We start from the raw sequence: 25,234 nt of genomic DNA on the forward strand, positions 1-25,234 counted from the left end.
CCAGCCGTGGTGCTGTTGATACTGTTGATACTGTTGATACTGCTGATGCTGGTGATGCTGGTGATGCTGGCCTTGAGGACCCGGTTGGGCTGGGGAAGACATAACCGGGACTTGGTAGGGTGAGTGCCTCATCTCTGTGGGTGCCTGAAAACCGCGTCTGAATTGCTGTTGCTGGGGCGCGATGCTGCCAAACCCCAAATAATTCTGCTGTGAATGAGACGCGCCTTGCCTGCTATTCGTACAAGTCCCGCCAAAATAATGCTGTGTCTGTGCCTCTTGCCGATAATTCGCCTTCCTCTCTAACTGTAAAGATGTTCCTGCCGGCTGCTGATCGTACACTCCGCCTCGCGTAAAGAGGCTTTCCACCTCCCTGCTCCGATTGCCCTGATGATTGCCAATGCCGACGGGTTGAGCGCTTGAGTACCCGCCTGGCCGACGCATGGCGTCGCGATGGCCAGAGTAATTCTACTCCTCAGGCTTCTCCCCCTGTGTTTCCTGATCGGTGTCGTAATTTGTCATCTCCACGTCTTCTTGCTGGCGCGAAGCTTCCCGATCACCGGTCTCAACAGCAGGGCGGTCGGACTCGGTTGAGTCGGCCTTGTCGTCGCGATCGTCGGCCTTAAGGACAGTCTCTGCAGCTGCGGTAGCAGCTTCTTGGGCCTTAGCCTTGGCTTCGTCGTACGCTTCCTTGTCCTTTTCGTACTCGGCCAATTGGTTGTCGGCGCGCGACTGGTACTCGTCGCGCTCCTTGTCTGGCAGCTCCTTCCAGGCATTGGAAAGCTCGTCTTCGACATTGTCGCCCTCTTTGGCCTTCTCCTTGGCCGACTCTCTGTTGTCGTCGCAGTACAACTCGAACGCGGTGCCAGGCTTCTTGGGCGCGCCCTTGTGCAGGCCGTTGGACTTGCTGCCCTCGCCCTGCTGGGCGGCTGAGAAGGCGTCGGAGCTAGGCGAGTGAACGAGCAGGTTCTGGCTGATAAAGGTCGTCGAGCCCGGGGTCGCGGCGTTGACGGAAGACGGAGCATCAACATTGGCGGGGAACGCCGACGGCTTGCGGTGGCCGCGCTTGATACGCAGCGGCTTCTCCTTAGGCTGCGATGGCGGGACAAGTCAGCGACACATCCGCTTCATTCGATCCAAGCAATTGAACGAGTCTTAAAGTAACGGCACTGTACACTTACCGTCGGAGGCGGGCTCGGGCTACCGTCGGAATCCTCCACGTTGGTGCTCGAGCGTTTGGCGAGTTGCTCGAGGAGGAACGCACGCTCGAGTCGCATCTTCAGGACCTGGCGCTTAAGCCGGGCGAGTCGAAGGCGGGCGGCATCGTTGGCCTCCTCGACCTCGTTGGTCCGTTGGCGCAGCTGGATGCACTTCCTGCGATACGCCTCCTCCACCGAGGGAGGAAGCGCCGGCGGAACCACAGCCGATGCTAAAGCGAGAAACCACCCAAGTTAGCCGACACCAATTCCTCAGAAGCGACTAACGCATTGATTTCCGAGTTTTCGCAATTGAAAGACGCGTCGATCAACGATATTTCAATGACAATAGTCGATAAAGAAACAAAAACTCCAGCTTACCAGGTGCCATGGTGTCGATTGACGGTTGCAATCAACGATTGAGTGCTGGCGAAGTTCGCGGTTCGGAGAAACAAACGGGAAGAGTAGCCCGCTCGAAAGATTTTTAAATAGACTGGTTTGTTGTCGTGTTTCGAAAAAACGATGCGATCGGTCTCGGCGCTTAGTCGTCAAGTGGACGGGTGTGCGGTTGTGTTATGTGGAAAGTCGAAAGTCACGAAGGGATTCCGGGTTCCGGAACGTGGTGGTTGAGGTGTCGCGAGCAACAAGGCTGACAATCGCAATGGATGGCACAAAGCCGCTACAGTGGGTCACAAACAGCCCGAAAGCATACCTAACAGGGGTGCCTCAGGGCGTCTTTCCGGGGCCCGGTGCCTGGGCACGCGTCGACGCCCAGGCGGTACGGGCAATTTCATTGGGCCTCCCTGGACTGCGGGGCTGAGGCTGCCGTGTGTTGACCGGATTCGATTTGGTTCACCAACTTTTTTTTATGGATCCCAAGGCGGGCAGCAGTGGGAGCTTAGAAGTTGAGCAGTCCGTCGTAAACAGGCGACTCTTTCGCCGAACCATCCCCCTTCGAACAGCCCCCAGACCACCACCGCGATGTCACTAAATATCCCCAATGCGCCCAACGCGGGCTTGTTCAAGCAGGGCTACAACAAGTAAGTTTTCTGCTAGTTTTGCCTTGTTGCAGATGTTTGGGCCCTGGTATCTCGTGCCTCTGCTACCCCGCCATACCGCTCTCTTGGTTTGCTTCAGGGGCGTCTTGAAGTAGACGGTGTTGCCAAAACCTACACCAGCACTCGCATACCCCAGAAACTCGTGCTGACCATCTGCTTTTATCACTGTTCCAGCTACGATTCCGAAGATGGTGCTGTCCTGCGCAACATCGACGCCTGCCGGGCCATCTCGTCGACCGTCCAAACGTCGCTGGGCCCCTACGGCCGCAACAAGATCGTCATCAACCACCTGCAAAAGATGATCCTCACCTCCGACGCTGCCACGATCCTCCGCGAACTTGATGTTGTACACCCCGCCGCCAAGTTGCTGGTCATGGCCAGCCAACAGCAAGAGTCCGAGATGGGCGATGCCACAAACCTCGTCATCGTCCTAGCCGGCGAGCTGCTCAAGAAGGCCGAGGACCTGCTGCGCATGGGGCTAAAGGCGTCGGATATCGTCACGGGATACGAGCGGGCACAAAAGATCGCCCTTGAGACGCTCGAGGAGCTCGAGGTCGACAAGGTGGAGGATCTGCGGTCGCAGGAGCAGCTCAGCAAGGCCGTACGGACAGTCATCGCGAGCAAGCAGAATGGTAACGAGGAGTTTCTCTCGAAACTCGTCGCCGAGGCTGTCCTCTCGGTGCTGCCCAAGAACCCGGCCAACTTCAACGTCGACAACGTGCGTGTGGTCAAGATCCTGGGCGGGAGCCTCGAGCAGAGCCGGGTCGTGCGCGGCATGGTGTTCCCCAAGGAGCCCAATGGGTCGGTCAAGAAGGCGAAGAAGGCCAAGGTCGGTGTCTTCACCTGCCCCATCGACATCACCCAGACCGAGACCAAGGGCACCGTGCTCCTGCACAACGCCCAGGAGATGCTCGACTTCACCAAGGGCGAGGAGGAGCGCCTCGAGGCCGCCATCAAGGAGCTACACGACGTCGGCCTCCGCGTCGTCGTCGCCGGGTCCACCGTCGGCGACCTAGCCATGCACTACCTCAACCGCTACGGCATCCTGACCATCAAGATCCTCAGCAAGTTCGAGCTGCGCCGCGTGTGCCGCGTCGTCGGCGCTACCCCGCTGGCCCGCCTCGGCGCCCCGATGCCCGACGAGATGGGCAACATCGACGTGGTCGAGACGGAGGAGATCGGCGGCGACCGCGTGACTGTCTTCCGCCAGGAGGACGAGGCCACGCGGACCGCAACGCTGGTCCTCCGCGGTGCCACCCAGAACCACCTCGACGACATCGAGCGCGCTGTCGACGACGGTGTCAACGTCATCAAGGCCATCACCAAGGACCCCCGCCTGGTCCCCGGTGCCGGCGCCACAGAGGTTGAGCTGGTTGAGAGGATACAGGCCATCGGTGACAAGACCCAGGGCCTGGCGCAGTACTCTATCAAGAAGTTTGGCGAGGCCTTTGAGGTTGTCCCGCGGACGCTGGCTGAGAGCGCTGGGTTGGACGCCACCGAGGTGCTCAGCCGGTTGTACGCCGCTCATCAGAAATCGGACAGCTGGTCCACGGGTGTCGACATCGAGGTATGGCCAGAACCTAAATTAAGCATTCTTCCATTGATGTAGACATTCCGCTAACTCTTTCCCAGAACCAGGACAACTCAGGGACGCTTGACGCCGAGGACGAAGGTATCCTCGACCTGCTCGTGAGCAAGCAGTGGGCCATCAAGCTGGCCACCGAAGCCGCCCGGACAGTCCTGTCCGTCGACCAGATCATTGTTGCCCGCCAAGCCGGCGGGCCGAAGCCGCCTGGACCTAACCCGGTACGCCCGTCCACTTTTCAGGACTATGAACCCTATTGCTAACTTGTACATACCAGAACTGGGACGAGGACTGATCTTTCTGGATTTGAAACTCAATATGAATGGATTACCTAGTCCCGTGGCGTCCCGGAAACAAAAAAGAAAAGGGGGCGTACGGCCGAGGTGTCAGATAGGGCGAGTGGAAAATTAACACTGGTCCAGACTGGTACAATTATCTCTTTGGCTATGCCTTGGTTGTTTGATGCGATGTGATGCGATGCGTAGCGATGTGTATGCCCTCCGATTTTGTTTCACAGCCTCCCCAGTCCGCCTTCCTGTTACGCATTTATTCGAGGGGAATTTACCGAATCATCACCACCCCCATAAGCCCACCTCAGACTCAATGCCCTCTACCTCGCCTAACTTCGAGGGGTTTTAATCGTTACTCTCACGGTTTCAACCTATTCTTTTTGCTTCAGCCCCTTTTGCGATGTTGCCCCCCACGTTCTTCCTCCCTCCCCTCCCAAAATTCTATTTTGATATTTCTTTTTCTTTTCTTTTTTTACCGCTTCTTACTATGTACTCCTGACCCCCAAGACACGCATGACTGTGTTCCTTTCATTCGTACCCGGGGTTTTGCTTGCCCTCATTCCGTATCTTTTCTTGTTCCATTTTCCTCATCTCGTTCCCCTGAAGTAGCTTGTTTCTGGCAGCTGGATACCTGGAAAAGCAAATCCGGGGCAAGCAGAATCGCACATCATGAACCAGACTACCAGGGACTACTTAAAGGCGGCTCTATTAAATGGGGGAGGGGGAATAAGGTAGTCTTTGCGATAGGTGGGATGTATTCTGCGCCATGATTTTAACAGCCGATCTTATGAACGAAATATTGGTTTGTTTGTCTTGTGTTAGCCTTCTCCGATGCTTTTTTCTTTGTTTTTGCTGCCTATCAACAGGTTCCGTTTGGGGCCATGGTGTAATGATTCCTTGGGTATATCCCCCTTATTATACATCCCCCACCCATCATTGGAAACCGGCTGGCAGGTTCCGGAACAACAGCTGCAGGACTCAACAGCCAACTTTGGGGAGGAACAGGAAACGATCTTGTGCGCCTGTAACAATGCAACTCGAGAACTTTTTGGACCTCTTTCTCTTTCTCTCACGCACAGTCCAGATAGAATACAATACCCCCATAAATAACAGAAAAATGCGAAAGCAAGACTCAAGCCTAAGAACTCACCGTTTTACCAACCATACAGCACAACACAACGTCTGACACAGTCCCCCATCCACATACACCGTACCATAACTTGACAGACTGACAGCACTGATTGAGCTCACCGCCATCTATCTAACCGACATAGTACACAACACGCAATATACAATAACCAAGTAAACTAACAAACAGCACGAGAGATCCCAGCAGAACCAACTCGATATATCCTATGTAGTTCACTATCACCATATCCCACATACCGTACATACCCACAGACACAGGCAAGGCACAGACCCCGATGAGAGAAAAGTCACATGCAGCCCTGCCGTTGGCACAGACACAACATACACATCCAACGCCTTTGTAGTAGTTGAGCCTGGTTCGTTTAGAGTTTAAAATATCTTCGTCCCGAGCTACCTCGTTGCTACCTTCTGTAGTTCGGTAAGGGAAGAGGGGTCGAGCGCGCACGGATAATGCTACGGTAGAGTAGGTAGTGTATATGAACTTGGCTCAGAGGTAGGGACCGAACCGTGCACACTTGGTTCTGTATTATTCGCAGCGGCCAGGTGAGGAGACTCCCAGTGTTGGGGTTCATCATCGATCTGCCCAGGGATATATTTTGGGTATTATACCGGCATGTCTGCACGCACACCTCTCAGATATGCACGACATGCTGCACTTGGGAAAAGGAACATCTGGGAATAAAGGGACTGAGCGGTGTTCCGTGATGCTGTACGGATAGTTTACGGCTCTTACCCTGGCTTACCTGGCCTGACGTCTGTTATTCAGGGCTAGATGACCTGAGGTTATCGATTTTTCTTGATGACGGGGCGAATAGAGCGAATAGCACTGAGAAAACGCCGGCGTTTTCATAACACTCATTTGGGCGTGGCCGACTCTGCGGTGTTGATATCCCGCGACAACCTAGGCCATGATGCCGTGCTGTTTGTCTGCGGTTGACACATACTAGCACTGTAGTGTATGTACGCTTCTGCCCTCCCGAGACTTAATATCATGGCCGCGGAGAGACAGCCTGCTTCACATCCCGCGCCGCACTCCCGAAACCACCAACATCTGCAAGCCACAGTACCGTTTTCCAATTCCTCCCCAGAGCAGCGAGCAGCATATGCCGCCACACAGACGGCTGAGCAACCAACACCACACCCTCTCTTGCCTCTCACCCCCAAAGAGGAATAAATGAGCAGCAAAACTTCTCGTGATGCGTCGTCCATTTCGGGCGGAACTCGGCCGCTAAGGCTCAAGAAAGCTAGGGCTTGCCTGCTTTCCGCCCGTGGATCCCTCTCTCGCCTCACCAGTGCCCGATATTGGCTCTCTCTTCCTTTGGGGCGCGCGGTCAGACCTTCTTCAGAAAGCGTCATAGCTTCTTTGCCGGCCGCTAACGTTAGCCTCGCAACTTGAGCAGAAAATGCGGGGGATGTTCGTCCATTACGTGAACGTCCCCCGTTGTCCAAGACACGCGCCAAGCCAAACGGAACAAGATGAACGGATGATTCGAGCCCGGAAATGTCAAACTTTTGTGTTGCGAGCGCTCAAGCCCACAGTTCACCCAACGGTTTGGGTTGGGAAAATTTCCCGATCACCTTGTCTCGCAGTCTCCCCCCATGTTCGCACAATCAACATCTGTGACACGATGGCTTGACAGACAGCGTTCTGAGACCTGCGGCATGCATGCCAACCCAGAAGCGTCAAGTTATCACACAACACTCCGTTACTGTCTTCTGCCATTGTCTCCTGCCATGCCAAGTCTTCGAATTTGTGCTGCAAGGTCACCACAAGTTAAAAAGCATAGCCGAGCGAAACGGTAACACCGCGTCGTCGGTAAGAAAAGAAACAACGAAAGAAAGAAACAAAGGCGAGCAATAAATGTCTCTCTCATTGGCCCATCGGCTCCAGCCGTGCGACTCGGGGCAGCAGTCTCGTCGAGCCGATCCAAATAATACAGGATGCTCACGGGTCCCGGCAAGCAACCTCGCCGTTAACACGTTGGAAATATAGGCAGGGAAAAACGGCCCCTGATTAACTACCGTGGCTGCGATTCGTTTGGTTTCAAACTGCCGAGGCGTTTTCTGTTGCCTGGGGGGTTCGATTGGGCGACTGCCGTTGTCCTGGTCGAGGACGGGGTCGGAGGTTGTGTGCTTTTCTTCGACTTTGGTGCCACTGTTACTGTCAAGTGTCAACCAAATCCGATGTTTACGAGGCCTGGCCAAAACCCTCTTGGCGCTGGGGACGTCTCGCTCGCTTCGTGATGGAGCGGCTCGAGAGCGGAGACCGTTGCGGGGGACGGGATAATTACTGTGGTACTCCCAAACAACCTGGGCCGAAGGCCCAAGGGGCCAGACGGCCTGTTTGGCAAAACGCAACTTCGCCAGGGGCACAATCGACTGCTTGTGGAGCGTTGCAGTGGGCATCATCTGCAGGAGAAACCGCTCGTGCTGCGGCCGCTGCAACTGCTGATGCATGACAACTTGAAAACCCCCGTCGTGGTGGCATTTCTGGGTTGTGATTGCCTGCCGCTGGCCGTTTCCTGACCCGACCGGACAAGGTGTGCGGCCGCGACACCTGGCCGATGGAAGTTCGCTCCAAGAGAGGAGAAAGAAGGGAGTTGCCGTTGTGTGTTGCCTGCCCTCGTCCCATGTCTCTGACATGAAAAAAACGGAGGATCGGCAGATGAGGAAGTTCGAGCGGAGTCCGGGGAAAATTGCTCGGGGATTTACGCGGTGCTTTTGCTGGGATATGGTACGGCGGGTGGTTGCTTTGCCCGGGGCCTTTGAGAGATACTAACTTGTAGTTTGGCCACAGCCGGGCGTTGAGGATGTGAGTTTGATGTTGAAGCTGGAATCATTTGGCAGCCCCCGCGAACAAACCCGGAGTGACGGAGCCGCTCCCGCCCGGCTCGCCATGCCGATGGTGAAACAATTGCTTGTTCTTTTTTCTGGGGGGGCAGCCGGCTGGGTGGTGTCATGGACAGGGAAGCCTCCCCGAACTGCCCCCAGGGGTCGCTGGGTGGGGCACGAAACCGTTGTGAATCCTCCCAAGCAAGGCTTGTCGAGATGTGTGACATGTGGGATGGGTGTTCACCCCACAGAATTCAGTCCCGTCATGCCGCCCTTGCCTGGAAAGATTGTTTCATGAACTTGCACTAGGATGGCGTGGATGGCTCGATGGGGAGGGATCAAGGGGCATTTCTTTTGAAGACCTTGACATTCACACATAGTGTACATACACTACGCTACACACAACTTGGTTGTCCTTGAAACGGCGCGGCCGATTTGTGTGTAATGGGGTCGCATTTGAGGAAGCTGTGCCCCCCACGAACAAAGTACTCCACTGGCTCACGCCGCGAAACTTGAGTTGCCTTCGAAGATGGCGGCGATGGTGGTATTGGCAAACACACGTGCCCGCCTCCTAAGATTTCAGTCTAGCTCGGCCAGCAACGAACGCCTCGGAGGCCGAGTTCGCAATCCTGAAGACCACGTTTTCTTCGGCGGTTGCCAGAGACAAGATGTTCATCAAGGGACTTTGCTCCCGAGGGTTGATCTTCAAGGCTCTCTAATTCGCTCTCGGGCTCAATGGCGTCTCGGTTGATCCAGGCTAACGCGAACGCAGGTTGGGGACGGATTCTGATTCGACCCAAGCAGCGGGAACTGGATCTCGCTTCTTTGTCGCTGGGAAGGATTGGTGTGGCTCGGCGCTTTTCCGTCTAGGCTGTTGTCGCTCGTTGGCGAGGGTAATCGGGATCTCGGTGCCGTGGCGCGAGCCGGGCCACCGGGTTTAACGTTAGCGGGCGCTGAAGGAATGAGACGGAGATCGAGAACTCGTTGACAGAAACCCTAACCAGGTGAGTGGCGCGAAGTGGGTTGATGGGATCCCACTAGCACAAGATTTACCGTGCTCTAGTACTGGTATAGTTTGATCTCATCAATGTCCGAAAGCAGGGCCCTTTTGCGATTGCGGACAGGACGATCTAGTGTACACTAGACGGGAGACGGTGAGCGTGATGTGCCCGCATGTCCTGCATCGTTCGGTTCCTCCACCGAGATGCCGTCGCTGGACGAGGTGCGTCGACAACTTGTAACATTATTGGCGCGGCGCGCACAGACGAATGCAGCGACCCGGTTTTCGAACCTGGCCCATCGACTCGTCATTTGTTTCTGTTCTCGACAGTGATCCATCACCCTCTCGCCGTTGACAGGATCTCACGCTCCCGCGTGCTCTCCGCCTCGCAACGCCGGAAGGAAATTGGAGATGAGGGTCTCGTGTTTTCATGAATGGCCACTACCCAGCGTGATCGCGTGGCATTTGGTCGGGTGATCAACAAAGTTGTCCCCAATGCAGTTTGTGAAGTAAGGAGCGGCAGATCGTCACAAACCATGGAGCGCCCACGCTGATGAGCGGCAAGCCCAGATTCCATCCAGGCTGACGATCACCCGAGTTCAGTAAGCGGGTGACGACACGAGCATCTGTAATTTGGAAGTGAGACATGGTGAAAAGTGAGAAACTCTCCACCAGGCTCATTGGTGATGCCCTTTTCCAGTGTCATTCTCGGGGACGTGTGGACGAAGTATCTGAAAGTCTACACTATTATCAGGAAAATATCAAGTTTGTGCGTTGTGCGTGTGTGTGTGAGGTGTGGGTGGTTCCTGAAAGCTTCGAGAAGAGCCCGCGCTGTCCAATCTTCTGGTTCTTACTGGATTGGGCAACAGGCGTCAACCTGTCTGGGCTGCTCCTGCTGCTTCGGGGAGCGACGCATCTGGCGCTAACTTCGCACTTGCCAAGTGGGAAAGAGCAAGCCCGCCATGCTTCCTGTTCTTGGCGTCGGTGCAATTTTTCCATCCATCCAAAACGGGAGCTCTCCTCTTCTCACAAGTCTATTTTTTGCCAGTTCGTTGAGCAGAAAACGGGGAGATCAACACAGAACGCGATGGATGACACCAGCAATTCGGCCATACCGGGGACAAGGACGCCAGGGACTAACGTTAACGTTATTTTAGCCGGTTGGCGTTCTCCCGGTCTCAATGCCACGTGCGGCCATGTTTGTGAGCACTGGGCGTTCTGTAGCAAACATCAGACGACGACAGATCGGATTGCGGAGGTCCAAGACCATTTCGACAATCGACGTTTCAAAAAGGTGCCTCGCGAGTTTTGTAGCGGCCGCAGAAATCGAAGAACCTGGCTGTCATGAAGTAGTGTACTTTGTAGGATGTAGGATATCGAGTGAGCCTATTCGTATGCCCCCCCTCTCTCTATCATCACCAACAACCGGACGCAGCGGGGAGTCTAGTTATCGTTTGCTAATGACTCGGGACGTGAGGCCGGAGGGTGATCCGTCCGTCATCCATTACTCGCCGTTCAAAAATGTGGTTGTTGTGCGCTAGGATGACCCGCTCGGCCAAGCCCGGTCTGATCTCATTTGCGCCCGCTGAGCAAGCCCACTTGTGAGCTGCAGAATCCTGCATCACGTTCCAGTGGGCACGAAGGTGCGAGGTCGCGATATTGGTTCGAGGCACGGACGCATCAAGCAGGCGCAAGGGAGGCACTGTCTGTTCGCAGAGGGCGTCAGTCGCACGGACAGGACGTCAAGAAAGGAGGCACAGAAACGGTGGGCGCTACGGCACCGTTTTGGAATCCTCAGAAGCAACCCCAAGCCGTCCCGCCCACAGCGGTACGTTACCGAGACCTCCTTTGAGAGAGTCAAGTGGAAAGTTTGGCCTGTGTTCAGGTCAATATTCCTCCCGATATGTAGGAGACTGCAACGTCCTCGGCTCGCTGCTCCATGTGTCTTTGCGGCAAGGAACAGAAGCGGACGAGAGTGGAAGCTGCCGTCTTGTCACGTCTCGCTGGCTTGGGAACCAATGATCGAAACCCCTGCACGCCTGGGCGAATCGACGCACTGCGTGAACCCTGGCCCGTCCGGTCCTGGTACCTCAATTTTGTCGTGCGAGGAAGAGTGCCTGTCGACCCCACCACGGAAGCAACGACGACGACGAAAGCTGCCAGCAGGGACAGGGCTGATAGCGCCCTTGTCCCTTTTTCGACCCAAACCAGCCACTCACTGCTCAGCGATCTGGGGCCGCAGGGATTCAAGACCGTCCGGCTCCCAGACATGGAAAGCCAGGCCAAACCTCCCAAGTACCTTGTTTCCCCCCTCTCCATCTGCTGGGACAGCGAGATGCCGTAGGAACGCGACCCGGCCACGCCCTTGGTTCGGAGACGTCTCTCAACTTATAATAATACACTCTCCTATAGCCTCGCGGCTCCATTTTTAGTCCCCTGACCACTCGCGATTCCTCCCCCCGCGGTCCTTTGCGAGGTGAACCTGAACACACGGGAACCGCCATTGACCAACGACGGGGCCGTATTTCCTCACCTCTTGCTTCTGTGAAGCATTGCGGCCGGGGACGGGACCAACTTCCTTCTTTTATTATTATTATTATTATATGTTGGGTTTCTTCTTACTATAATTACGCTCAGGAGGCAGCTTCCTGTGCCCAAAGCAGAGAGGACGACAGGCGACGCACAACTTTGCGAAGAAGCGCGCGATAGGTGGCAACGTCGAAAATACGCGCGATCTCGTCGGCTGCAAGCGGCTGACTGACTGGATTTATTGGATTGCCAAGGAGGCTGGGGGGCTTTTTTCCGCGGCTGCAGACAACATCCAACCGCTCTTTGCAACACCAAGCACGCCAGTAGTTACCCGTCTTACGGACAGGATCTCGAGCGAAGTGCCCGCTGAGCTGGTGACTCCAGATCCGAATACCGGGCAACCCTGGTTTGACCCCCATTCTTGGCGCGCAACGCTCACGGCCGGCGCATTTTTGAAGGCAACGGCCAGCAAAAGAAAAAAAGTCTGCTCTCTTTTTCGGGATCCCAAGACCCCCGAAGATCGACACGCCGGCAGAGAGGGAGAGAAGGCAAAAAAAGAAGTGTCAGCAATTCGCCCGCAGGACACACGCCGACCGACCGACTTACTTGTAGCATTCGCTTGCTTCTTGTTCCACTTTCTTTTCTTTTTCTGCTCCGCGCCGACCCGGGCCATGCCCCGCCCCCTTCTCTCCGATCGACACCCGCATTGTTGATACCGCCCCTGAAACACATAGCTTCCAAGGGTCGGCCCCAAGAAATTGTGCTACCCTCTTTCACTCCGACACGACAGCTAGCGATATCTTTTATGGTTTGCAACAATCCCGGACTTATCAGGCAGCAAGAGGATCTTCCGGAACCACGGACACGACGGCATCACATCGACACACCGATCCAGCTATCGATACGTTGAAACCTCGACACCCTAACACTTCGACGCCACTTTGCGATTCACGGTCACGACGCTTGTAGCAACCTGCATTTCTTTCCCTTCCATGCGCCCAGCCTCCCTTGCCGACCGAGCACATCGCAGACGGAGCTTAGCACTTTGACGACAGGCAATAAACGGCACATCGCATCACCACATCCCCACATGTTCGGCAGGTCCCACGGATCTCGCAACAGCAACATCGGGCAGGGTTTTGGAAACGACCGGGAGCACAAGTCGCCCAGTCTCCACCGGTCACTGCTTGCCGGTTTAGGGTTCGGCGGTTCGGGCTCGTCGACGGCGCGGTCTGGTAGTGGCCTTCTGCGGAGGACCGATTCCGGCCGGCCATCGAACGACTACGCGAGCAGCCTGGCCTCGGCGCGCACGTACGCTGCCACGCCTTCGCCATCGCACTTGGAGAGGAGTACGTGGTGTTTTGTCCCCCCTTTTCGTATACGTTTCTCGGTTTGGCGACCGGCCGTAGCCGTGCATCGCGTCGTGTGTAAATTTGGAGTATCCGAGAGCCTGCGGACCCTGCAGACTTGAACACCTGCCCATCCGTGCGCGTGGTCGAGATCGGGATTAGGAGACCATTAGCAGATAAGGAAGCAGCAGGCTAATCTGGGGTGGCGGACGCATGAATTAGGTCACTCCATCTCCTCAGGAACACTCGGCGGAGCACCATCCTCCCATCGAGCTACGACCCCTTCCCTCTTCTCCTCTGACACCACACTACGAGACAACTACTCGCGAGCCGTCTCGGCCACGCCTACGCCGTCTCTCACCAGGATGAATTCCGAACGGAGCCGGCCGCGCCGCGAGCGCACGTTTGTGGGCAGCGAGTGCGCCGTCTGCGAGGAGCCGCTGGAGCACACGCTCCGCGGCGAGAAGATCCTGCAGTTCTCGTGTGCGCACGTCTCGCATGAGGCCTGCTTCTACGAGTACATCCGCGAGTTCGACTCGCAGTATTGCCCGACATGCAATGCGCCACTACATTTAGACACGAGCCGTGGAGGAAATGTGCTCGATATCGGTGAGTTGGCCCCTTTTTGCTACTTTTTTTTTTTGTTTTTCCTTTTTTTGCTATTCTCTGGAAAGTCGTCTCGAGACGTTCATCCGGTCTCCTCCGGAATGCTGGCGATGGGATGGTTACTGACCACTGAGGGCGCGTAGAAAAAATAAGCAACATGGTTCGCGCGAATGACTCGCGCTCCCAAGCAACCCCTACACCCACACCATCCCATTGGGACGACCCACAAGGGCGACCACACAGTCGGGGATCTGGTGCCCGGGGTGGTTCCGCTGGACACGGCGGTCCGCGAGAGGCCGCCAACCATAACAACATCAACAATAGCATCAATAATAGTCACCACAACAGCAACCACAGCCACACCAAGGGTAGCCTTCGTGGGAGCCGAGACAGCCGCGAGGCGCCATCGTCCGAGCACCAATACCAAGGACAACGGCATGCCCGCACGGACAGCGAGGCCACGGGCGTGGCGTCCTCGGGCGGGTACCCCGAGACGACACAGAGCGGGCCACCACGACGACACGACTACGATGTACAGGCGATGGAGACGTCGCTGTCCAGCCCCCGATCGGTGACACGGAATCCGATCCCGGCTCCGACGGTCACAGTGCGGTCCGAATTCCCGACTATCAACCGGTCTCGACAGCAGCAGACACTAACGTGCCTCGTGACGATCGAAGTACCCGACAACAAATGGCGGCCGGACCCGGAGGATCTGCAGAACGCGCCGCCGCTCACGCCGGCCACATCGCGCGGGCCGGGCGAGGAGATGATGCGGTCACCGTCGCCTGCGCGGAGTGCGCCACGGTTCTACCCGTACGAGTCGCCTGAAGTGCTGATCGAGATGACGGAAAACCTGCGCAGCCGGGTGGACAACTGGCACGGGCTGGACTTTAGCCGATTTGGGAAGCTCCGGCTCTACGGCACGCTACGGGTCGGCAAGGACAAGATATCGTGGCAGGAGCTGGAGTGCTTCCTATTTGCCGAGATGCTCATTTGCGTCAAGGAGAAGAAGCAGGCGCCACAGCTAACGCAGCCCACGTGGGGCGAGGAGGCTGCACCGCGTAAACTACCGCGGTGCACGCTCAAGGGCTCGATTCTCATCAAGAAGCACCTGCACGAGGTGCTGGAGACGGGCAACATCGACGAGAACGTGCTGACGCTCAGCTTGTCGGTGGCCGAGCTACCGCAGTTCCATCTGCGGTTTGAGAACCGCAACCAACTCAAGCTATGGCAACAGGCGCTGTTAGACCTCAACGCGGTCGAGACGTCGCCGGTGCGCAGCCCAGACTACGACCGCGGGGATTATTCGGAGGCGGAGGAAGACGAGTGGAACCGGGCATCAGGGGCGGGATCGGGGTCCGGCTCGGGCTCGGGCGTGTCTGGCGCCTCAGGGCGGCCGCAGCGTGTGTCGTCGCTGGCGTCATCGTCGTGGGGCGGTCCCAAGTCGGCCACGACGGCGCCCACAGAGTACACACCCACGCACTCACACTCGCACTCGCACACACACTCCAACACGGCACGCAGCCAAACGGGGCCTCAGGCGTCGATCCACGTGCCGGTTGATGTGGTCGTGGTGGTGCCGATCTCGGCGTCGATGCAGGGTGTCAAGATCAACCTGGTGCGCGACGCGTTACGGTTCATGGTGCAGGCACTTGGGGAACGCGACCGCATGGGTCTGGTGACGTTCGGCTCATCGGGCGGCGGTGTGCCGATCGTGGGCATGACGACCAAGGCATGGGCAGGCTGGAGCAACGTGCTCAACGCGATCAAGCCGGTAGGCCAGAAGAGCCACCGGGCGGACGTGGTCGAGGGCGCCAACGTGGCCATGGACCTGCTGATGGGGCGCAAGTACAACAACCCAATTGCGACCATCATGCTGATCAGCGACGCGTCAACGTCGGACGCCGACAGTGTCGACTTCGTGGTGTCGCGCGCCGAAGCGGCCAAGATCACGATCCACTCGTTCGGCCTGGGCATGACGCACAAACCCGACACCATGATCGAGCTGTCGACGCGCACCAAGGCGTCGTACACGTACGTTAAGGACTGGATGAACTTGCGCGAGTGCCTCGCTGGGTGTCTGGGGGCGAGCCAGACGCTGTCGCACCAGAATGTCAAGCTGAAGCTACGTCTGCCCGAGGGCTCGCCGGCCAAGTTCCACAAGATCAGCGGCGCGCTGCAGATCACGAAGCGCGCCACGGGCCGCGAGGCTGAGGCCTCCCTAGGCGACCTGCGCTTTGGTGACAAGCGTGACGTCCTGGTGCAGCTGGTCGTGCTGCCCGATACGTCGTCGCAGGAGCAGTTGCCCCAAGACCCGTGGGACAACATTGTGTCCGGCCTCGAGGCCCTCGGCGGCGGTGCCATCGACCAGGACGAGCAACGCGCCGTATCAGTCGAGGAGGTGCCGCTGATTCAGGCCGAGATTAGCTGGGGCGACGTCCTGCGCGGCGATGGCTCCGTGCAGCACACCCGCCCCAGCCTGCTGGCCATCACCATGCTGCCTGCTGTGAACCCGCGCAAGACTTGGGGCAACAGCAATGCCCCGCCGATCCCCCCGCATCCGCATATTGTGCAGCGCCGCATGGAACTGCTCACTTCCGACATGCTCACCCGTGCTCTGACCTTGGTAAGCCGCGGCCAACACGACCGCGCACATACCCTGCTGGCCGAGACCCGCTCTATCCTCAAGGGCCTTGGAAAGGGGGGTCTGCCTCCCGTTCCGCCCACTCCGACGACGGCTACAAGCGCGAACACCCTCAAGTCGCAGCCGTCTACGCCTCACCCAGGCTCGGACCGGGACGGTACCTCTCCGAACCGTCTGGGCACTCCGGACCGTAAGAACACGCCCTCGCCTACCTCGGCCCATCTCGCTGCCTCTGCCGCTCTCGGCGGTAACAACAGCCATAACAACCCCATCCCGAACCCCCTGCTCCCGCGCAGCCGGTCCAACGACGGCCTCACCATCGGCACCACCACCTCAGCCGGCATTGACGCTACCACCGTGGCCGCCCTCGACGCCGAGCTCGAGTCCAGCCTCGAATGGATCAGCCACCCAGCGGTGTTTGGCCGCGACAGCCGCAAGGCCGTGCTGCAGGCCATTGGCGTGATCAGCTCGCAGCGTGCGTTTACCTTCCGCACGCCTGTTGAGGCTTTGTGGGCCGGGCGCGTTGGTGGTGTTCGCAGGCTGACGGAGAAGAGCCGGGAGTGGAGGGAAGAGGGGGGCGGCGAGGGAGGGATTATGGAGGAAGCTTGATCTACAAGACTTGTCTCGTTGGTTTGCGACTCCATCCCTCATCTCGTGAGTAGGAGACTTACTCCACCGTACCATACCATACCGTACCATAACGGTGTGCGAGACGGCTCCTGACACGGCAATCAAGATTCGGCGGCCCCGGTCTGGCCAGACACGGCACATTACCCGCCGCTGCCTGTCGTGATAAACGCCACAGACACGCGCAGCCACGGCACAGTGGGCGGTACCAGTGGCTCACAACCGCTCGCTCCGCTGGTTGTGCTGCGCCGCACGCAATATCCGGTCGCTACACTACACGACGGTGATCATCCGGGCATTGAAGATTACCCGACGACGAGTCCGAGGCCGTTCAACGTATCCCATCTGTACCACAACTGATGCATGCGGGACGCCGTTTCTGGGTGTTCAGAACGGATAGGACTTATACGCCGTTTCGTCGCGGTCGTCATTACCGAGCCGCGGGTCTGTCTCTGTCTATGCAAATACACGCTCCACCAGGCTCGACAGCGAAAACACGCACACACATACAACACATAATACACCATACAAACACACATCACAACACAACGCAACACAACACGCCAGCGCTGTCTCGCATGCATCACGATCTATCTTCTTGACATACCTCACTCCCTACCGATCTCCACACGATTCATTTTATCCTCTCCGGACCCGCCATTACTAGTGCACACCTATTTCCTTAACTTTCTTTCTTATCCGGATGGAAGAATATCCGAGGTTTCCCCGGTTGTTTGGCCGGCCGGCCGACTTGTAACACACCCATCCATTTATATCTTGTGCTTAAACTTTTTGTGTAAGAGACGAAGAAGACGGGGGGAAATGAAGAGAAAGGGCCAGGAAAGAAAGGGATACGATACCACAATGTTTTTTGATTGAGCCTTGCTACTTTTTTTTGTTTTACTTTTGATTACTCTGTCTATGTCTATGCCCATCTTTCGTTGCCCCGTTTTTCACGTCGCCCCTGAGTGTCTCTCACGCCGTCGTATGAGTTGATTCCTGTTTTGTTAGTGTTGGTGTTGTTGTTGTTGGTGCTGCTGCTGCTGCTGTTGTTATTGCTGATGTTATTGATATCGTCACTGTTGTTGATATCGCGGTTGGTCTCATGGATGGGGGTGGTGAAAATTATGGTCCTCCTTCCTACTATTTACTTACCCTATCTACTGACTTACTTACTGTTTATGCCTATACCTATTTTATGTCTCCTTTTTCTACCTATGATTTGCAATAAAAGATATACATGTCTGGTTGTCCTTGTGTATTTTCGTTAATCGTTATATGTATATACGCTTACACATGCTCTATCTACACTCTGCATGCTGGATTGCCCTTTTTTTAGGGGGGTCAATCTCCTTTGTTTTCTTCGTCGCGGGCGGATAGGGGTGATGGGACGGACGGATGGTCAACATGGAGCAGGATGGGATGGGCGGATGGGTTGGTCGGTAATATGGTTTGGTTAGGGAATGGTGATGGTATGGGGCCTTGAGTGAAAAGGAGAATATATCCTCATGTTTGACTCGCTTGCTGAACTTGATTTTATTGATCGATTGCTTGCTTGCTCGATTAACCGGTCGAGTGATGGAATGGCGATGAAGATAGGGTTGGAAAGAGGATTGGGTTGGGAAATGTAATGTTTCGATGGGCTGGACCTGCGGGTAGGATATTATGCCTGGTTTACCGTAGGCTGGGGATTGAGATTCCAAATTACATAGCATGCACACAGTACCGTGAACTCTATCTAGGCTCAAAAATTTAATGTTATCCCCGCGCGCCCAAAAAGGGTTCGGCGGCGATTTGGCGATCCTTGCAGGAGATTGCAGCATGCCTGCCCGGCCGAATTTGTAACCGTGAAAAGCCGTCGGGACGGGCCGGAGTTCGTCAGCGTGAGCGTCAGTCCCCGGCTGCTTCGGCAATCTGATCCGGGGTCCGAGAGGGAATTCAGGGTAGGCGATTTATTGCTTTTTATTTTGTAACAGGGCAGGTAAGAGTTAAAAATGATCCCACTTTGTCCCTTGGATTCAAATCGCACGCACAGTTTTCGTATGGTATGAGGGTATGCAAGAGAAACTCCGACGCATCCCCTCTTGCGGAACCCCTCCTACAGAATGCACACATCCGACACGACACGGCCCCAACACCCCGACATCGTCAGGCGACATCGAACGCCAGCCGGGAATCAGGCACTGCAGATGGGCCACCTGCCTTCTCCCCCGAACCGACGGCTGGGCGCTGCAGAAGTGGGGATGTTGCACACCGTCCACACCGTCGTCTGAGGCATGGCTGGAAAGAAAAGTTCCGATGCAGGATAAATGCAATGCGGTGGACAACTACGAGTGATTGGATATTTGATTAAAATGTGTGGAAAAAGTGATTTTAGAACTTTACACTAGCCCATTCCCCCTCATCGTTTCCTCCATGTCTGAGTTCAGACGGGAGAGACAGGCGGAAGAAGGTATTCACGACGGCAGCGGCCCAGCGGGTCATCCGGCCGCCTGATTCCCCACACGACTGACGCTGAGTGGATGCAGATTATCAACAGGATCTGATAAATCCGCCCCAATTGTGGGGTTCCGACGCCCCGGTGACTGCCCTCCTGCCTGAGCATGCAGCTGAGGTGCAGAACTGAAGTGTCACTGGTTCCTGCAAGGTGCTTCGCGCTTTCCGAGTTGCTTTTTTTTTTTTCCTTGTTCGCTTTTTGCGATGCAGCAGTTTGGTTGAGATTTGCCGACCTGGGACGAGAGTGGGCGGTTCGTCTCGGGCTCTGGATTGGGTTGGCCGAAGGCCGAAGGTGACTTGTGTCGGGCTACTGTGTATCCACTGTGTGCGTGTGGGATGTGTTCCCCCTTCCCCGTTCTTCGGAGAGGTGTGTGTGTGTGTGAGTGAAGTGGGATGCCTCGGTCAGGGTGTTTCGTTTTCGCATTTCTTCTGCCGAACTCACCTATTTTCTCATACTTAGAAACTCCGATTCTTGTCTTTTTTATTCTCGCTTTACCTCCGTCCTAGAATCATCTTTTTTTCTTCTTTCCTCTCCTAGCTTCCCTCCAAGACCTCGTCCTATGGCACGATCCGAACCCTCACTGTGACTGGACAACACACCACCCACCCACCACCTGAAACCCGCTCTCCAATCCGGCCTTTGCTGTCCGGCGTGGGGGAACACAAGACAAGACAGGCACGCAGGCCGCAGCAGGCAAAACAGGCGGCGGTCGTTCAATAACTAAATCGGGGACCACAATACGCTGCTTGCTGCCGGAGTGGTGGTTCGCAGCGGGAGCTCGCTCGGTGGCTCAGCTGATGAGCGCGGGCAAGTGAGTCAAATAATAATGCCGAACCACCCCTGATTAAACGACCGATCCGTTCCTACGACTTTTCTGTTTTTGAACGATTTGCTATTGGGGGACTTTTTGTTTATTTTTTTTATTTTTTTCGTTTACCTGCTGGCGGCTTTTGAGACGGCTGGCTTTTTGGGTAGTTGATTTGAATAACATCCTCCCCTACCTACACTGTCACCTTTGGAACCGAAATATCGACCGTTTTTTCGACCGACGAACAACCACAGTCACCGACGCCCCGCAACAAAGAAACCCATGGGCGCGCGAGACACCGGCCTGTCAGACGAGAGGTTCCAAGTTTGTCGGGGGGACCGGGGCTGTAGATGCTCGACCTAAACCCGCGGATAGTATCGATATTCGGCACGCCGGGAACCGACTGCGGACATGGGAGAGGCTAAAACCATCTCGCCCGTCGATGGTGATGTCCGGGCCGCTTTGCTCCCGGGCCGGCCGGACAACACCCGGGATGCGGAATACGGCACTGTTGCGGACTTGGCGGCTGGTTCCGGGAGCGGGGACGTGGACGAGCCGGAGTTGGGTTTGGATGTTCAGGATGGCGTCCGGCGTATTGAGGCGGTGGCCCGGACGTGGTCGAAATGGGGGCTGGTGGTGGCTTATTTGAGGTGGGTGTCCAGTTTGTGGTTTTGGTTAGACGTCCGCTAATATAGGCGACCTAGCATCTTTCTCATGGCCTTTACGGTGTCGTTGGAAGGCCAGGTCACCTATTCCCTGACGGCCTTTGCGGTCAGCTCGTTCAACAACCACTCGCTGCTGTCGACGGTCTTTGTGGTCCAAGGGGTGGTAAACGGTATATTTCATCCCCCTTCCCCTTTTAGATTCCAGACTAACCTGGACAGCCGTTATCAAACCACCCATGGCCAAGCTCGCCGATGTGTTTGGCCGCCTGGAGGCCTTCTGCATCTCCGTCGTGCTCTGCGTGCTGGGCTACATCCAAATGGCCGCCTCGCAGAACGTCCAGACTTACGCGTCCGCCCAGATCTTCTACTCGGCTGGATCGACGGGCCTTCAGATCCTGCAGCAGGTCTTCATCGCCGATACCAGCGACTTCCTGAACCGCGCGCTCTTCTCCTCTCTGCCCGATAGCCCGTTCCTCGTTACCGTGTGGATCGGCCCGGCCATCGCTGCTTTCATCCTCGCCAACTCGACCTGGCGGGTCGGCTACGGGATCTGGGCGATTATCCTCCCGTTTGCGTTTTGCCCCTTGGCCCTGAGTTTGTTCCTCAACGGCCGCAAGGCGGAGAGGATGGGCCTCATCAAGAAGCCGAAGCGTAACCACCAATATCCCGGAAAACGCGAGCCCTTCAGCACAGCCGTCAACCGCTTGTTCCACGATCTCGACGTGGGAGGCACCCTGCTCCTCTCGGGCGGCCTCTCGCTAATCCTAATCCCTCTCACGCTCGTCTCACGCTCCCCCGCAGGCTGGCACGACCCACGACTGCTCCTCATGATGTTCACCGGCGCCGTGCTCCTGGTATTCTTCCCAGTCTGGGAATCCCGCGCGCCGCACCCACTCCTCCCTCTCCAGCTGCTTCGGTCTCGGACCTTTTGCGCCGGTTGCGCCCTCGGCTTCTTCTACTTCGCTGTCTTCTACATCGCCGTCCAGCCCTACTTCTACTCCTACCTCCTCGTCGCCCTGAACCTGCCTGTCTCCCAGGCCGGCCCCATCACCCAGACCTTCTCCTTCGCCTCTACCATCGCTGCCCTTTGTGCCTCGCTCATCATCCGCCGCCTTGCCTCGCCGCGCCCGAGGCCGTTTATCATTACCGGTGCTGTTCTCTACACATTTGCGATTGCCGTGCTCCTGCACACCCGCACTCGCGGCGCGTCTGTGTTCGCGCTCGTGTCGGCCCAGACTGCTTTAGGCGCTGGCGCCGGTTTGATGCATGTCGCTACGCAGCTGGTCGTCCAGGCTGCTGCTAGCAGTCCTGATATCCTTCTTCACCCACGGCGTTCTTCCTCCTCCTCCTCCTCCACCACCACCACCACCTCTCCTCCCCAGCATCAGCAGCAACAACAACAATACGTCGGCGTAGCAACCGCCTCCTTCCTAACCCTAGTGCAAGTCGGCGCCGCCGTCGGCTCCGCCCTCTCCGGCGCCATATGGGGCCGTCTCGTGCCCGGTAAACTCCACGCTTACTTACCCGACTCGGCGCGCAGCGAAGCAGACAAGATTTATGCAAGCGTTGTGGTGGCGTGTAGTTATGCGTGGGGTAGCCCCGAAAGGGAGGCGATTGCGAGATCGTATCAGGAGACGATTACGGTTTTGTTGTGGGTGGCGCTTGTGGGGTGTGGGCCGGTCGTGGGGATGGCTTTGCTTGTGGGGGAGTATAGGTTGGATGGGATTGGGAGAGATGCTCATGATGCTGAGGAGGATGATGTGGGCGGGAGTGAGGATGAGGGGGATGATGACGATGATGATAATGGAGACGAGGACGGGGAGGAAGATGATGACAGTGACGGGATGGGATACATGGGCTCACAAGTACGGCTGGTCGGGTCAAGGGAAAGGGAGCGAACCGAGAACAACGACGGGGTATGGTGGTCGAAATGGTGGGGACGACCTAAAACGAGGACGGTGTCGGTTTCTGTTTCGAGCGTGCATAGCTAGCAAGCACTTGGTATCTTTTCTTTTTTCAGTCTTGTTTCTTTTAGTTTACCCTCTGTTATGAGAGATACCCCCCCGACTTGCGTCGCGCGAGCATGAATAGAATGCATATCTGCTACTACATCTGCAGTCCGCCTCTTGGTCTTGGTCTCTTTGCATCCCCCGCCTCAGTCCTCCAAGTGCCTCGTCTCAAAGTGGAATCCCGCCCGTTCCAGCCGGTCAATATAACCCTGTCCCAGGCACGCAGGTGTGTAGATGCCGCCGGGTAGGTCCACATCGTCTTCGAGAAGCGAGGATGTCGCTTCAGCTACTAGGATGCCCGTTACTGTGTGGTGGTTAGCAACTCGGTTACTACTGCTTATTTTGCAAATAAAGGGAGGAAGAGCTAGGCAATACAGAGAGGAAGAAAATGAGAACTCACAGTAATACATACTCCCCCTAAACTCCGCCCGACACATGACCCTCTCCCCCGCACCCCCATCCCGTCTCCCCACGCCCCTATACTCAATCTCATCCGCCTTCGCCGCCTCAACCTCCGGGCCCTGACCAGGCTGATACCGCAACCAACCCGCCGCAAACCGCCTCAACCACGGCGTAACCATCACCAACCCGGCCCCCAACAACCCATAATGCACCCCAATCCCTGTCAACCAATTCCGCGGCTTCATGAACTCCCGGAACGAGAAGTTCGGTCCGTACGCTTGTTGTTTACGTGTCGGTACCGTCTCTAACAGACCCCAGGTGCGTTGTACCTGTGCTGCGTCGGTCCCGCCTGCCATGGAGGTTGTTAGCAAGCCCAGCGAGGGCACCGTGATGAGGCCCGTGAGGCGGGTCAGCCAGGGTTTGGTCGGGACCGGGGCGGCCGTGGCCGGGCGGGGGATCGGGGATAAGGCGTAGGGTGCATAAGCGGCGCGCAGTTCGGCGAGGGTGAAGTAATCGAAGATGGTCAGGGCGGTGGTGAGGGTGCCTCCGGAGGGGGCCGAGTGCAAGTTGTGGATGGAGACGGTCACGTCGCGCGTGTGGGCGCCGTGGAATTCGGACCGGATGAAGGAGGCTAGGGACCAAGTGACGAGGTCGGCGGGGGCGGATTCGATGCCTGCTTGGGGGAATAAGAGGGCGCCGGAGCGGGATGCGGCGGAGGAGTATTTTTGCAGCATGCGAGCTACGAAGGGGACTTCGCCCGTTACGTCGAGGTAGTGGGTGCCGTTTTCTGCGCAGGCTTTGAAGGCGTGTTCGCCGAGTTTGCCGTAGGGGCCGACGGTGGTGATGAGGATGTAGGTTTTTTGGGCGAGGGAGGCGAGGTCGGCGTCGGTGAGGGCGCAGACTTCGATGGCGGGTTGGAGGCGGTCGGGTTGGAGGGTTTTGCACTCCGCTACGAGCTCTTCGAGCTTGGAGTGGGTGCGGCCGGAGACGGCCCATTTGAGGTCGGTAGGTAGGTGGGTGGTGATGTATTGCGCCGTGTATTTGCCGGTGTAGCCTGGGTTTCGTTAGTGTTTGTTTGATGCTGGTCGACGAGATGATGGTGATGGTGACTTACCGGTAGCGCCGAAGACGACGACGTCATATTGGCGGCCGTGTTGTTTGCGCGCCATGGTGATGATAATGGAATCTAGTGTCGTGAGTTCACTTGGTTTGGCTCAGAAATGGTGCAAGTTTGAAGTTATTCCGAAATGGCGTGCACGGTTCTCGATTGAACCAGAGCAAACTAAATTCTCGATCCTAACTAAACGGGCGGTGACAAAACTGTGTTTGAATTTATTTCACTAGGTGTCGTCTCAAATGTACATGAACAGAAAGATTGGGAAATAGAGTTGCGCTGCTTGTCACCTCTTCATATGCCCAGGACGCTTGCACTTCACCATCGGGTGCGATCCCTGCGCCCGCCACGTTCAAGTTCCCACTGCTGAACTTCGCCAGATCAGGAAACCACCATCCGATGTTGGCCACTAGGTTGAATCGGATCTTGTCCGAGGCCCGGGTTGGCGACGGGATGTTTCCGGGTTGGGAAACGTTTGATTCAAAGTTCAAGCAGTTCAATTCGGTTGTGGCCTCTCTGAGCATGTTCATGAGTCGCTGAGAAGGTTGTCATAAGCAAAGGAATTGAAGACTTCCACATGAAAAGTTGCCAGTGGCCTCAGCTGCGTTTTCGAAATCCTAACCCCACAAAAAACTGACAGCCGTTACCAGCTGTTAGGTCTCTCTTTCATAATAGTTTGTCCCACTTTTCTAGCAATCCGGGAAAACGGTTCTGCCAGTCCCGCCCTAGCTCCGCTCTGCCCGGCAGGCGCGCCCGCACCCCGGTCCCGCACACCAAGAAAAATAAGGTGCACATTTCTCAAAATCGCCTGCCCGCCATCTTTCAAGCGAGTCGCCCAATTTGAAGAGATTCTAGCAACAGCAAGCACCCCTTC

At 56.5% G+C, this 25,234-nt stretch overlaps 5 protein-coding genes across 5 annotated transcripts; 3 read left to right on the forward strand and 2 right to left on the reverse strand.

The window, feature by feature from the left end:
- Nucleotides 1-465: 465 nt before the first annotated feature.
- C8A04DRAFT_25773 (uncharacterized protein) lies at nucleotides 466-1,584 on the reverse strand (the record flags this gene model as incomplete). The annotated part of the gene is made up of 3 exons (XM_062779688.1): nucleotides 466-1,089; nucleotides 1,179-1,426; nucleotides 1,575-1,584. 3 exons carry the CDS (start codon nucleotides 1,582-1,584, stop codon nucleotides 466-468), a joined length of 882 nt encoding a protein of 293 aa, XP_062639638.1.
- Nucleotides 1,585-2,174: 590 nt separating this feature from the next.
- On the forward strand, nucleotides 2,175-4,131 carry C8A04DRAFT_34992 (chaperonin Cpn60/TCP-1 family; the record flags this gene model as incomplete). The annotated part of the gene is made up of 4 exons (XM_062783008.1): nucleotides 2,175-2,233; nucleotides 2,426-3,818; nucleotides 3,884-4,057; nucleotides 4,114-4,131. 4 exons carry the CDS (start codon nucleotides 2,175-2,177, stop codon nucleotides 4,129-4,131), a joined length of 1,644 nt encoding a protein of 547 aa, XP_062639639.1.
- Nucleotides 4,132-12,726: 8,595 nt separating this feature from the next.
- C8A04DRAFT_25775 (uncharacterized protein) lies at nucleotides 12,727-16,847 on the forward strand (the record flags this gene model as incomplete). Its single annotated transcript, XM_062779689.1, has 3 exons — nucleotides 12,727-12,985; nucleotides 13,208-13,594; nucleotides 13,735-16,847. The coding sequence occupies 3 exons, from the start codon at nucleotides 12,727-12,729 to the stop codon at nucleotides 16,845-16,847; spliced, it is 3,759 nt and encodes a 1,252-aa protein (XP_062639640.1).
- Nucleotides 16,848-20,581: 3,734 nt separating this feature from the next.
- On the forward strand, nucleotides 20,582-22,826 carry C8A04DRAFT_9931 (siderophore iron transporter mirC; the record flags this gene model as incomplete). The annotated part of the gene is made up of 3 exons (XM_062785687.1): nucleotides 20,582-20,820; nucleotides 20,875-21,005; nucleotides 21,055-22,826. The coding sequence occupies 3 exons, from the start codon at nucleotides 20,582-20,584 to the stop codon at nucleotides 22,824-22,826; spliced, it is 2,142 nt and encodes a 713-aa protein (XP_062639641.1).
- A 164-nt stretch (nucleotides 22,827-22,990) lies between these two features.
- C8A04DRAFT_9918 (Saccharopine dehydrogenase-domain-containing protein) lies at nucleotides 22,991-24,415 on the reverse strand (the record flags this gene model as incomplete). The annotated part of the gene is made up of 3 exons (XM_062785683.1): nucleotides 22,991-23,148; nucleotides 23,245-24,300; nucleotides 24,361-24,415. The coding sequence occupies 3 exons, from the start codon at nucleotides 24,413-24,415 to the stop codon at nucleotides 22,991-22,993; spliced, it is 1,269 nt and encodes a 422-aa protein (XP_062639642.1).
- Between the last annotated feature and the right edge of the window lie 819 nt (nucleotides 24,416-25,234).

Source organism: Dichotomopilus funicola (assembly GCF_033296635.1).
Source record: "Dichotomopilus funicola strain CBS 141.50 unplaced genomic scaffold C8A04scaffold_9, whole genome shotgun sequence".
Taxonomy (NCBI): Eukaryota; Fungi; Ascomycota; class Sordariomycetes; order Sordariales; family Chaetomiaceae; genus Dichotomopilus; species Dichotomopilus funicola.